The sequence below is a fragment of the Camellia sinensis genome, chromosome 3, assembly GCF_055761805.1.
Source record: "Camellia sinensis isolate YWXY chromosome 3, ASM5576180v1, whole genome shotgun sequence".
NCBI lineage: Eukaryota > Viridiplantae > Streptophyta > Magnoliopsida > Ericales > Theaceae > Camellia > Camellia sinensis.
Window position 1 is genome coordinate 123264629 of NC_138963.1, and position 14792 is coordinate 123279420.

A 14792-nucleotide genomic window follows, 5' to 3' on the forward strand; every position below is an offset into this window, starting at 1 on the left:
TTAATTTTTAGACACACCTAACATAAATACACTTAAAAAATATAATATTTATGAAAAAAATATTTAAAAAATACACTAAATACCAAAAAATAAAAAATTGAAAATTCAGTACAATTTTTGTATTTTTGTGTATTTTTAATTTTTAAAAATATTTTTCACTAATATTATATTTTTTAAGTGTGTTTATGTTAGGTGTGTCTAAAATTAAAAAAAAAAAATTGCTAAAACATTAAAAGAAATTCATTGAAAATATTAAAATATGAAAAATAAAAAAGTAGAATTTTCTGAAAATCAGAACCAAACAAGCTGTATGTTTTTTCAAATCATTAAAGATGTAAACTAAGTAATTGTGTGTCTTGAGACTAAATGTGATGTGTAAATAGAGGCACCCCAAATTGATTGCCAATTTTAAAGACTTGAAAACCACCAAGTGAAGAAATTAAGAAGTTTTTCACTAACAAAACTTACCCACACCCCATCGTATCTCACATTGACCAATTTTTTTAGATGAAGACTTTTAGATATAATGTCTTAATCATATCACTGAATTGTTGAACTAACAACAACTTTAGTTCAGAAATCAACAACACCAACTAATGGAAGAAATTAAGCATATCATACAATACACCACATTGATTAATACCTACACCGAATAATCTGAGCATATAAAATATATATTCAAATCATCTGTAATTATTATATTATATCAACGGGCTCGAAACTAAACAACAACATTATGGATTGCAAGAGAAAAAAATTAAGCAAATCACACGAATGGTGACGACTCTCACGGTTGATTGTGGATGGTGGATGGCGGCTGGAGGGCAATGGCGATTGGTGGGGTTGATGATGGCGAGTTTGGTAGTAAACACTCTGATTAATAGTGCCTCTAATAATACTAGTCAACATCTTATTTTATATTAGTTTAGCTAATTTTTTTTTTTTAATATACACTGGAAATATTATTTATTTTAACTATATTCTTGTAAAAAAAAATTCATTTATTTTTTTTATGAGAGAGAAGTTAAGAACAAAAAAGTAAAAAACTACTTAGCCCTTGTTTGAATGGGCCTTTTTAACCTGATTTTTTTTTTAAAACTATTTTAAATTGGCTAAAAAAATAGTGTTTGATTTGAGTTTTTTTCTTTTTTGGTAGTTGAATTGATGGTTGTGAAAAATAAAAATAAATTGATTATAATTTAGATGTGACATTTTGTGTTATTGGCTATTTAGCATTTTTTTGTCTTTCTTGGCTAAAATAGCCAATAAACCCACATCCCAAACAGAGTCTTAATAGTGTCTAAAAAAAAGTAGGTAATTACAATTCACAAAACTACTCTAACTAAACTGTTGATTAGTTTGTTAGAGCATCACCATCAAGTTAGTTTATTTTTATTCTTTTGTTAAAATAGTAAGCAAATTATCAAATTTTAAATCCATCAAACTAGTTATTAAGTTAGCTATTTTAGTTTTGGTGAATTTGGTTCAATAAATATAGGTAGTGGTTTGGTTTAGTCAACCATTAAAAAATAGAGAAAATTGTTAAAAAAATCTAATTTAGCAATTGTGTATTGCGTTAGGTCCAATGGATATTTTTTTTGTTAGGTGAGAAATCCACATTTTTGCGAAATAGTTTACTGAGAAGCACATTTTGCTACTTTGAATGACATTTTTGTTTTCAATTTTATCCCTTAATCAATCTGTTAAACAAAATTTATCTGTTCAATTTTCTTAGAACCTATCTGTTTAAAGTTATATCTATCCATTCAAAAAAAAATTCCCTATCTATTCAATTTCCCTTCTATCTGTTCAATTTTTATCTAGCTTATTTTTTTATCTGTTAAAATAGTAGTTTAATTTTTTTATCTGTTGAAACAGATTTGTTCAATTTTTTCCATATCTATTCAATTTTTTTTCCCTTTATCTGTTGAAATTTTGATTAGATAAAGATCTGTTTCGATGTTGATAGCCATAACGTCGTCAAGTGTCACGACATGTTCAATCACGCCAGCGAGATTCAACTTCTTCTCGAGTACATGGACGGTGGATCTTCGAAGTTAAGTCTATCCACAACGATTCATACATTTTCGATATCTCTCATCAGCTTCTCTCTGGCCTATACTATCTCCACAAGCGTAGCATCGTTCACAGAGACACTAAACCTTTGAATCTGTTGATTAATTCTTGAAAACATGTAAAGATTGCTGATTTTGGTTTTCTAGAGTGTTGTCTCAGACGACAGATCCGTGTAACTCGACGGTTAGGACGATTGCGTACATAAGTTTGGAGTGAGTATTTTGGAGTTCAATCTAGGTCAATTTTCTTTTGTAGCTAGAAGTGGAGATTAGAGAAGTCTCATGTGGACAATCTGTATGTCTCAGCCACTTTAATCACCTCTCATCCCTGTCGACGCTGTGCTGATGATGCAGTTGGACATTTTTTTGAGAGAGAGAAGAGTGAGGATGTGTGTGTGTGTGTATGTGTGTGTGTGAGAGAGAGAGAGAGAGAGAGAGAGAGACAAAAAGAAAAAAATAGATTGCTTATAGAAGCGTGATTGACAGGTAAATAGGTAGTTAGGTCGTTTTGTAGAAAGATGCCCTTATGGACAAAATGAAAAAGTGCACGGACTTTTAGACTAAAAAAATTTAAAATTGGACCTTGGACCAAAAGCCCTAAACACTTTTGATATTTTGGAATTAGTTAGGTAGAGTTTATAAAAAATAATTTTAAATTAAAATTAATAAAAAAATGTTTAAATAGCATGTCAAAATGATAGAGAGTTTGTTGGAGAGTACATTTAAAATATAATCTATCAAAAAAATAAATAAATAAATAAATAAATAAATAAATAAAAGAAGGAAAGTAACTTCTAAACTTAAATGTAATAAAAATTTAACTAGTTTGATGAAAATACTGTTAGGGAGATTTTTCTTGAGTTTGGGTGGCTATTTTAACTAAATTGATAGTTTAACTAACTAATCAGTGACTTGCATTAGGTGTAATGTTTAAAATACCCTTTATGTTCCTCCCTTTAATTGGTTTATCTTGGTACAAATTCATAAATTAAAGGATAAATATATCACAAATGAAATTTTAAATGAGTAATTGATATAAGTAAGAAAATTTAAGGGGAAATTATAAAAAAAAAAAAAAATCTCAGAGTTTGAGTTTTGTAGCAAAGTAAATTCTTAGTTTTTAATGTTATCAATTTAAACATTAAACTTTTGATGTGTTTTTAATCTAAACCATTTGTCTATTTTATTAAGTAAAATCAATATAAAAAAAAGAAAGATATTTTTGTCATTAAACCCGATAAAAAGTATATTTTAGACATTTTATAAATACCTACATAGAGTTTAATGATCAAAATACTATTTTTTGGTCAATTTTACTTTAAAGAGAAATAGACAAATGATTTGAATTAAAAACAAATCAAAAGATTGTAGTTTAAATTGACAAAATTAAAAGCTGAAGGTTTATTTTGTTATAAGATTAAAACCTTGGGGTTATTTATGTAACTGTCCCAAAATTTAACTACTTTAGTAATTTGACTGGAATTTATTTTATTTTATTATTTTATTTTTTATTTTTTTGAAACAAAGCAGACGATCAATGATTAGGAAACTGTAAGATCCTTATTATTTCATAGAGAAGGGAAACATAATTAAGCATGAGCTTAGCATAATTACCAAAGAAATATGAGACAATTGCATTAAAAAATAAATAAATAAATAAAAACTTAGAGTTTGATCGTATAATAAAATAAAATTTTAATTTTGTCAATTTAAATTTTAATATTTTGTTTGTTTTTCAATCTAAATTATTTGTTTATTTTCTTTAACTAAAAATGAAAAAAAAAACTAATTAGTATTTTAGTCATAAACTTAATATAATTATATAAAATGTCTAAAATACTCATTTTTATTATGTTTAATGACTAAAATACCTATTTTTTTGTCGATTTTACTTAACATAATTAAACAAATGGCTCATATTGAAAACAAATTTAAGATTTAAATTTAAAATATTTAAAATTTGTAATTTGTTTTGTTACAATGATCAAATCTTAGTGGTTTTTTTTTTTTTTTTTTGGTTAATTTTTCCAATAAATATTTAAAGATTAGAATGAGTTTGCATATTATTATCATGAGTTTTTTTTTTAAATATTCTAAAAAAAAACAATTTTGAGAATTGACCAAAATTTCAAACTATTTGAGAAATTAACCTGTTTTTTGAAATTGCATTTTGAAAATACAATTTTAAAATGAAATCGCATTTTCAACATGCAATTTCAATTTGAAATCATAAGTAGAAAATGTAATTTTATGATGACATGAATTTCACTAAGATATATTGTATTTTTAACATGTGATTTCAAGTTGAAATTGCATGTTGAAAATGTAATTTTCAAATTAAAATTATATTTTTAAAATGTGATTTGAAAAAGTAGGTTAATTTTCCAAATAATTTAAAAAGTGGATCAATTCTCTAAATTTTTTTTTTTTGAAAAAAAAAAAAAAAAACTCGTATTATCACATGTATCTATCTTCCCTGAAATGGAATTAATGGAAGCATTCTTCAAACAACATCAATCCCATTCCAACTGGATGCGGATGCGGATGCGGATGTGAATGTGAAGTAAATGTGTTTTGTTCAATTATTATGATATAATCGGATCAGCTACTAAGATTTCAACAATCTTTTTCTTTATACAATTTTCTGCAACCCAGCGTCATATCAAAATTCACCGATAATAATAATAATAATAATAATAATAATAATAATATAAAATTGCTAACTCGCACGGTACGGGCGATCCGGTGACTATCGGTTCCACGCTTATGGTGGGCGCAAATGTACTCCTTTCGTGATATTAGGACAATGATAGATACTATTAAAAGTGGTGTTATAAAACAATTATTAATAATGTGACATCTATTAAAAAAAAAATTAGACACAACAATATTGTGGCAATGGGTGGGATTCATTGTCATATCATTAGTGATAGCACTAATTAATACTTTCACTCATTTATCGTGATATTATTGGGTACTCGTAAGAGTACGATTACATTATATTTTATGTTATTATAATTAATGAATGGAGTGAAATCACTACAAAAAAAAAAAAAAAAAAAAATTAAGATTTTGAGAACCAAAATTAGGAATTAAATTATTTTTTAGGGACCAAATATTTTTATTGTAAAAAAATGTAGTCATTATAATTTTAGCAACGAAAATTAGACATTAGTGATGAATTTTTATCTATTTGGGACCAAATTTTTTGTCTCAAAATAAGCTATTTTGAGACCAAATTATTTTGTCCCTAAAAATCTATTTATTAGTGACATTTTCAAAATTTTGTGGCTAAAAGTATTATTTTTGACTTTTTAAAACGACCTTTTAACGACTATCCATACGATAATAGAAATGTCCTTAAATATTTTTTGCAACAAAATTTTCACTTTTAGAGATCAAAATATTTGGTCTCCAAAACTCTTATATGCTGTAGTTTTGGTCTCTAAAACTCTTATATGTTGTACTAAATATTATAATTTTGTGTTGAGTGATTAAGAAATGTAAAGATACATGATGCATGATAATTGGTGAAAAAGTATGGACACGTAATACTATTAGTTAACTTAATAATTTTTCCTCGAGTAATCCACACTATATACGACTCATGTAATTTGCAGGTGATTACACGTATATTGAATATATCAATAAAAATAAAAATAACAATGTTATATGTCTTTAATTTATCATCCTTAAATCATCTCTAATGATATGACATTAAGATTAGATCATACATGATGAAATATTTAATTAATCAAAATTTAACATTTATCAAGCACATCATTAGGATAGTTTTTAAGAGTGATAAATTAGATATCTCAACCATTTTTTAAATAAAAAATGATATACGGATCTTGTTGTTTTTCTTGTGGGCCTATCACGGACCTATTTTTGGTGATTTAGGCCTAGTTTGGGAAGATTAAATAAGTGCACTTTTTGACTTTTTATGAAATATGGGTTGGGTTTGGATTGGGTTTGAAGTGATGTGTTAGAGAGGTGATGTGACTTAAATAAGATGATGTGACTTAAATAGGATAGTGACTTTTTGACTTTTTGTCTTTTTTCAATCATGCCAAACTTGGCCTTAGTTTGTTCATTTTTTGGACTAGTACATGGAAGTTCTAAAAATTTGTGAGTCATTATTCACACTCAAAAATTAGTCTCACTTTTCAAATTCAATGATCAATCAATTAATCACTCTCACGTATTATTTCTCTTTCTCATATGTTTGTTAATTATCAATCAATCATTTCACTCACACATCATTGAATTTAAAAAATAAATCTAAAAAATTTACTTGTATACTATTTTTCAAAATAAATTATTAATAGAACAAGAGTATCCATACAATTCCAACATGTCTGTCTTGAAACAAATTTCTAGTCCCATTTATTTGAAGATAAATATGATAAAGAAAAAATTAGACTAATTAATCCTATGATTTCAACATATTTATCTTCCAAAAGATTGTTAGTGTTTATTGATTTAAAGACAAATATGATAAAAGGCTATGACTATAATGAATCTGACATTTTATTGATTGATTTACCCAAAGTGATATACAAAATGAAGCAACTGAATTATTAAAATTGGCCTGACGGTGAGCTCACAAAAGTTTAACTAAGTGATACAGGATGTGTTTGGTTTGCATTTTGAGATTAAAAAAATAAATAAATAAATAAATTGGACAGAGTTTAGAATTTTTTTTTAGTTTGTTTGGTTATATATTTTGAAAATAGTTTTAGAGTTTGGGAGTTTGAGATGATTTAATATTTTTTTTATAGTTGAGTAAATGTGTGAGAGAAAAAGTGATTGAGAAAGAGAGAGAAGAGAGGAGAGAGGAAAAGTGATTGATTGATGTGTAGGAGAGATAAAGTGATTTTGAAAAAAAAATTTCAAAAAATTTGAACTAAACAAAATTTAAAAAAAAAAAAATCAAAAATTGTATCTTAAGATACAAACCAAACAAGCCCACAATTTATCTTTAGTAGTTGGGAGAGAAGCTAGATGTAATAAAAATAAATAAATAAATAAATAAAAGAAATTACAAATAGGACAATCTTAAAATAATTATATTATAGATAAATATATATATATATATATATTTTTGCACTCTGATATAAAAAAAGAGAGCCTTATATCAAATAGAAAAAAAAATATCAGTTCAAAAAAAAAAAAAATTACAGAAAGAAATATATATAATATATACTTATACTATTATAAAAATAAAATTATTATTCCACTATCCAATTGCAATACAATAAATATCTCCCATAAAAATATATATTGGTTATTAGCGTCAATATAAAAATGGAAAATGACTTGTAGCTCGAATTCGATGGCCCGAATTCGGCTCGAAACCCAAAACAACGTCTTTTTGGGTTTCGAATTTTTATTTATTTTTTCTACCTTTTCTTTCTCTTCCTTTTCTTTCTTTCTTTTCTTCTTCTTCTTCGTTGAACACAGGAGAAGAGCAGAGGAAGAAGAGAGGAGAAGAGAAAGAGGAGGAGAGAGGGAGAAAGAGAGAGGAGGAGAGGAGATCGTCGCAGTGCCACCGCCGTCGCCTCGCCGCCGCCGATCGTCGTAGCACCACCGCCGTCGCCTCTGGCCCCGCCTCCGCCTCCTCCTCCCCCTGTGATTATACCCCCTCCAGTCCTCCTCCTTCCTCCTTCCTCCTTCTCTTCTTCTTCTTCTTCTCCGAATTCGAGCCAAATTCGAGCCCCCAAATTCGAGCTGCCTATCGGAACCGTATAAAAATCAACTACCTTTCAGTAAAAAAAAAAAGCTTACTACTATAAATAATCAGTCTGACATCCATTCACTTCAAACCATGTTCAAACACTAATTAATTTGCCGCCTCCTCCTCGTCATCGTCGTCCCCACTTTTGAGTTTTGACCGACTTGAAAACATCCATGGCTTATCCACCAGCTCATTTAGCTGTGCTACTACTGCTAGTGTTCCTTCTTCTTGTTGTAGTATTGAGTTCTTCAATGGTTGATTGTGATGACAACATTAACCAAGACTTTGACATAACATGGGGAAATGACCATGCTCAAATACTCAACAATGGCGAGCTTCTCAAACTTTCTCTTGACCAATCCTCTGGTTCTGGATTCCAATCAAAGAACCAATATCTATTCGGACTCTTTGAGATGCAACTCAAGCTTGCACCCGGAAACTCTGCTGGAACCGACACTTCCTTTTATGTATATATGTTCTAACTTCTTACTTCTTCTTATCATAAAAGCATTTTCATTTGCATTTCCATTCAAATATTAATTAATTTTTTTGACAAATTACGCTGATAGTCCTTGTATTTTGGTTTTTGAATCATTTTGGCCCTTATAATTTTAATTGATTCAATTTTAATCTTGAATTTATAATTTTGTCTCAATTTAATCTAATTGTTTACATTTTTTAATAAAAAATGTGCACATGAGTGATATATGTTATATTTTTCAAGGCAAGATTATAAACTTGTTCAACTCAGTGAGTATAATTTTTCACAAAAAAAACACTAAATGTGTTATCAATTTGACCAAATAGACATAAAATTTAAATTTAATAGTTAAAATTGAGTTATTTAAGAGTGTAAAGACTAAAATGACAAAACAAGACAAAATATAAAGATTATTGATATAATTTGCCTTTATTTTATTTTATTTTTTTTGTCAAATGTAATGTTTGTTATTGTGTGTTATTTGTACAGTTATCATCACAAGGATCAGCTCATGATGAGGTTGACTTTGAATTCTTGGGAAACTTGAGTGGTGATCCATACATTCTTCATACCAATGTGTTCAGTCAAGGTCGGGGTGGAAGGGAGCAACAGTTCTACCTGTGGTTCGACCCTACTGCTGATTTTCACACCTATTCCATCCTCTGGTCACCCAACTACATTGTGTAACTACATCCATTCTCTTCTCTTCTCTTCTCTTTTCCCCCACTTTCCAAACTCACTAGTTTTCATGTTGCTTGTTTTCCATCTTCAATTCATTAATGCTTAAGTTGTTTTAGCAGAAAATGTTTTTTTTTTTTTTTTGCCATTTTCTGGCTTTTTGGTATGGCGGAAAATGTTTTCATCCTCCACCATTAGCGTTTTTCCATATTAATAGAAAACTAGCTTATTTTGATGAAACATATTTTTCACTTTTGAAATATGAAAAATATTTCAAATCAATGTTATCATATTACCACCTCAACCAACACTACACTACCACTAACACCACAACCGCTGACATATTAGTTTCAAGACCGTAGCTAAATAAAGGAAAACATTTTCTATGAAAACCATATTCTGAAAAAAAAAAAAAAAAAAAAAGGTGTACAAAAGGGTTAATAGTTTCCGCCAAAACAAATAGAGGTCTGTTGGATTTGAAAGAAATGAAAATGTTAGAAAGTGAATCATTTTCTCGCATGCAGTTAATTAGAATGGAGATTTGATAGAAAATAATCAAAAAATTAGTTTTGAAGTTTGAAGAGCACAAAAGTTGCAAGAAAATTATTATATATATTTTACTTGATTTCTGTTTATCTATTTTAAACAAAGGAAGGGAATCATAGAAAAATTTGAAAAATGTGATAATTGTTCCCCACTTTTAGAAAAAACCTTTCTCTACATGTTTCTAGGAAACTAAAATGTAAGTTTAAAAGGTTAAGAGAGTTTTAAGAGAAATTTCATTTTGCAACTCTTTCTACAATTCTCTTGCTAAACAAAGACCAAAAAATTCGTTTTTTTTTTTTTTTTTTTTTTTTTTTTGATATTGTGCTCTTGGCGTCACTATCTCTCCATAATCAAACAAACCCTTAGGTTATGTTTGGAGTATGTATTTGTGTAAGGATTCGGAAACGAAAATGAGAATTGTGTGTGAAATGTAACTATATTTTATTCACGTTTTACCTATTTTTTTTCCTATCACTTTCCAAATCCCTACCCGAGACTTTTTTCTCTAGTGGGCTCTCTCCCGTAAAGCCAAAAGGCTTCCCATCAGTGAGTCACAACCTACAGGTGAACAACGAGCCTACGCTGGCTGGATATAGGACAAAAAACATTGATAATGGAAAATATAGGGGGAAATTGAATTGATGAAGCTAAATGTCTCTCTTTTTTCAATTGGGTAACAAAAATGAGAGAAAATGAATATAGACCATTTATAGTGGAAAAAAGGCAATCTTATTTTTGTTTAATTACACTTATATAGATATGTAGTTTCATTTCTTTGATAAATAAATTCAATATCCAAATAGGAGTGACTATATTCACCTTTGTTTTTTAACTCTAATTTTCAGCTTGTCTGTGGATGGAACACCCATTAGAGAATTCAAAAACCTGGAAGCCATGGGTGTTCCATACCCAAATAACCAGTCAATGAGGATAATTGGGAGCATATGGAATGCTGATTTTTGGGCCACGAGAGGTGGCCGTGTGAAGATAAACTGGACTCAAGCTCCCTTCATTGCTTACTATAGAAAATTCCATGCAAAGGCTTGCATTTGGTCCTCCGCGATGTCTTCTTGCAATTCAAATTCATCCACCTGGTTCACACAAGAACTTGATCCCAAATCTCAAGAGAGATTAAAATGGGTGCAAAACAACTACATGATCTATAACTATTGTGCCGACGTAAATAAATTTCCTCAGGGTCTTCCTGCTGAATGTTCTGCAGCTACCACCTAGATGAAGCACATCAAATTTTTTTGTTTTGAATCATAGTGATTTGATTGTAATTTGCTTTTGAATTTATCATAATGCTTTTCCTCTATTCTTGTTATAATTGTAATCACTGAAATAATAAATTGAATAAATTCTCACCACATATTTGTATCATGATTTACATTGTGAATTCTAGAATCACAAAATGCTTCCCGTTTCTTCGTTTTAAAAACAATTTATTGCATCGTAAACTTTTTTACCATTGTTTTATAACAATTTAAAAAATTGTTGCAACATACCTTCTGTTAGATATATATTATTATTTTATACTTATCTATCTGCATTGTAGATGTATATCATCTCCTTTTTTATACTTATTTAGGTTTCTTTTCAGCCTATATATACAGGCTTCTTGTATTTCATTATTTAATTCAATATAGAGTTTCTCTCTTCTCTTCTCTCTCTACTTTCATAACATGGTATCAGAGCCAAAGTTTTAAATCCTCGTCTCTCTCTGTTGCTCACTGCCGTGCACAATGGCACTGTAGCACTTTTATTCAATGAATCTAATCACACATCTTCATCTGTTCAAACACTGTTATGCAATCTACAGTGATCGACAAATTTTCAAACTAATATCAACTTGCTCGGAATCTTCTTACGATCCCAATGCCACCAGCCTTGTCTCTAAAAATGCTTGCACGCGCCTCCACGCACCTCCCAAAGCTTTGGTACGTATATTGCTTCTGTCACCCGCATCTCACGCGCCACCACGAGCCCTCTATTATGCATTTTGTGATTACAAATGTCAGCCTCACGCGCGCCTCTCACATCCTTCTACATTTCTGACATCAGCCCTAGTCGTACCAACTGTCTTAGCAGCATCGTTCCAGTTTAGCCACACACATCATTGCTAACATCATATTCACGCACACTTGCACCTCCTTGGCTATTGTGCGCCGCGCACGCCTCTGTCATTACCGTGCACCGCGCCCCTCATCTGCTAACATGCGTCGCGCACACTGACGTCATCCACATGTTGCTGACGTCATCTTTGGCCTATTTTTCATCTATAGGTCCATTTTTTGGGCTATTTTTGGGCCTACTCAGCTACTCTCTAGCTATTTTCAACGTTCTGGATTCACTGGGACACTTTGTTTCACCCAGTTCTACTCCAACACTACTGGGCCCTCTTTGTGACTTATACTTTGATCACTTCATGGATCATTCAGATAGTTCTCCTCTCTACGGTGGCTCTTTTGGATCCTCTGCTGGTTGACATGACTCTTTGATTTGGTTTGCCTCTGCTGTTGTTATACTTGCCTCCTCATCCACTCACACTGTTCGTAATATTAAAGCTATTAAGTGTAACATGCCCGAGGGGTACTCGTGCGCGTTAAACAGTTTGGACCATTGATTTCTTTGATCTAGTCTCATTATTGCAATGTGAAACATAGATGAGAGTCCACATTTGGTAATTTTTAGAAAATCCATTTTTAACCTTTTTGACAGAAATGGACTGCGTCATCAGATCTTAGAGTCGTCACCTAATATTTTGGGAATTAGGAAACCCATGACTCGTGCCAAGGCCACTGTTCGTCATAACCAAAGTTGTCTTGGTTCGAAACCTTAGGTATGAGTTGAGAAGGTCATTAATTGAGCACCCCCGCTCACCCGATCAAAAGATCGACCTTTACTAACCATGATATGAATTTTATTTTCTCTATATGTTCATGTTCTGATTATTTAATAAATCCTACAATTTACTATGTGAAGCATACAAGTATAGACTATGTCATCCACTTTGGAACGATTTGATTTCATGTAGTTTTGAAAGAGTTTTGAAGATATACAGCCCAAATAAATTGAGTTTACAAACATGAAAATCAACGTCATTCCAAATTAACCGGCACAACCTCCATCAACTGGCATTCATAGAGTTATATCACATAAGTAAATAGCCTCATGGTAGAATGCTACACATAGTAAGAAAAACAAACACAAACGTGATGTTAAAGCATAAAAACTTACATGTTTGACGTCCTACGAACAAGCTACAAAATAAAGTTAGTAAAATATGCATGATCTTATATACAAAATCCTAATGCAATTCACCAATGAGATGCAACTACAGATTCGGCTTCTAAAATATGATATGCGAATCATCTCAAGAACATGAGGTAGTGCACATAATCACATACGAATTGATTAAATCTACAAATGCAAACTTAGCCGAATGAAGATGCATGAAACATGGATGCAAAGCATAATTGTGATGAAAAATAAATATGACGTTTATGTACAAATAAAGAAAGCAAGTAAAAGAACGGGATGGAAAGAAGCGAGGCGGGAAATTATTACAATATTTTAAAGAATAATTACAAACTAAATTAGAGAGGGATGAGGAGAATATTACAACAAAATAAAAACCTCACAATACACTCAAAATAAAATTAACAAAAGAAAAAAAAGTTTCATGTGCCTTGGAAACCACCGGAAGTTGGTTAACATTGAAAGACAACGCCGTCTTGTTCAAAAGAAGCTAACCAGCCGACCAACTAGGCCTAGCAAAACCTGTCTTATTGCAAAATCAAGAAAATGAACAAATAAGAAATATGTAGGTGGCTCAACTAACCACTACCGGTTAGATTAAAAGTGAGAAAACAAATATAAAATAATAAAAAGAAGTGCAAACTTACAACAAAACTAACATGAACCTAAAAGAAGAAAACAAGTATAAAATAGAACATGCAAGATTATAACAATATATAATATAACAAGAAATCAAAGGAAAAGAGCAAAATAAGTATATATTTAAAAAAAAAGGACAATGGGTTCAATATGACGTCTGATTGAACCCAACTCAATGTTATTATCATGTGCCTCTTTTAGTCCAATTTTATTAGCCCTTTTAATTACCTTGCCATTTTTTAGTCATTTTAGTCCAAAAATAAGAGTTACGTCCACTAAAATAAGAGAAGCGTCAAACAAGGAGTTGCTCTTGGCATGAGAGAGATGTAATGCCCTAGTAATGAACCTCCGAAGAGATTAAACCATTTAGCATGTAAGGTCTCTTTCTCATGCTAAAAGCAACATATATGGGACTTCAATTCACCATTTTCAATTAGATTACAATAGTATACAATATAACAATAAATGAAAGTAAAAGAGCAAAATAAGTAAGAAACGCAAGAAAATGAAAGGTTTGTGAAATTCACCTTCCAAGGAATGGATGAACTCCTTAGTTCACAAACTCCCTCCTGATCACCCTCAAGTGTAGGAAGTGTGTTATCAAATTCTCAATTCGAAATTATGGAGTTTATGGAGTTTATGGTATGGAAAGTGGCTAACTCTCTTGTTTTTCTCACTTTCAATTACTAAACACTTTTCCTTATGATCAAGGCAATTAATCTTTGGCTATATCAGAATTTTTGGAGTGGTTTTAGTGTATGGAAATGAGGAATTTTAGTAGCTATGGGAGCTTGGAAGTGTTGTGGCTCAAAAACTCAATTTTTCTCTTTTTTTTTCACCATTTTCTCACTCTTTTCTCTTCAATTTCATGGTCCTCTCTCTTTCTTACAATATGATCATTCTATATTGGCAATGAGGGAGAGTGCAGGTCAAAAAGAAGGTGGGAGACAAGGTGGGAGACAAGAATGTGATAGGAGAGCAAATTTTCAAGGTGGTTGCATGAGATACTCCTTTATGGATGCAAACAAAACCTCTTTTTGACAATGGGGAATGATTAGGTATAATGGAGGATGAGTGGGTGCACTTGAATGGATTATCAAATAGGTAAATGGGGTGTCCCAACCGAACCAAAACCAAGAAAAATGGGGCTGTTGCTATTTTGGGCCGAGTCAACAAAATCTGCTATTAAGCCCAACTTCAAATGGACATATCTCCCTTATATGGACTTGATTTAGGGTGCTTCTTGGGTCTAAATTGAAGCCCCAAAAGTCTACTTTCCAATGGCTATGGCCTCACATCTAAGTTCCAAGTGTACAAAGAGATATGCCTAATTTAGTGAAGGCTATTCATTTCTCTTGGGCCAGGTGAACAA

At 30.7% G+C, this 14792-nt stretch overlaps 1 protein-coding gene across 1 annotated transcript; it reads left to right on the forward strand.

Annotated features, from left to right (window-relative positions):
- The first annotated feature begins 7892 nt into the window (after positions 1-7892).
- LOC114311300 (xyloglucan endotransglucosylase protein 7) lies at positions 7893-10903 on the forward strand. The gene is made up of 3 exons (XM_028257416.2): positions 7893-8282; positions 8786-8979; positions 10366-10903. The coding sequence occupies exons 1-3, from the start codon at positions 7989-7991 to the stop codon at positions 10751-10753; spliced, it is 876 nt and encodes a 291-aa protein (XP_028113217.2). The 5' UTR covers positions 7893-7988; the 3' UTR covers positions 10754-10903.
- The last annotated feature ends 3889 nt before the right edge of the window (positions 10904-14792 follow it).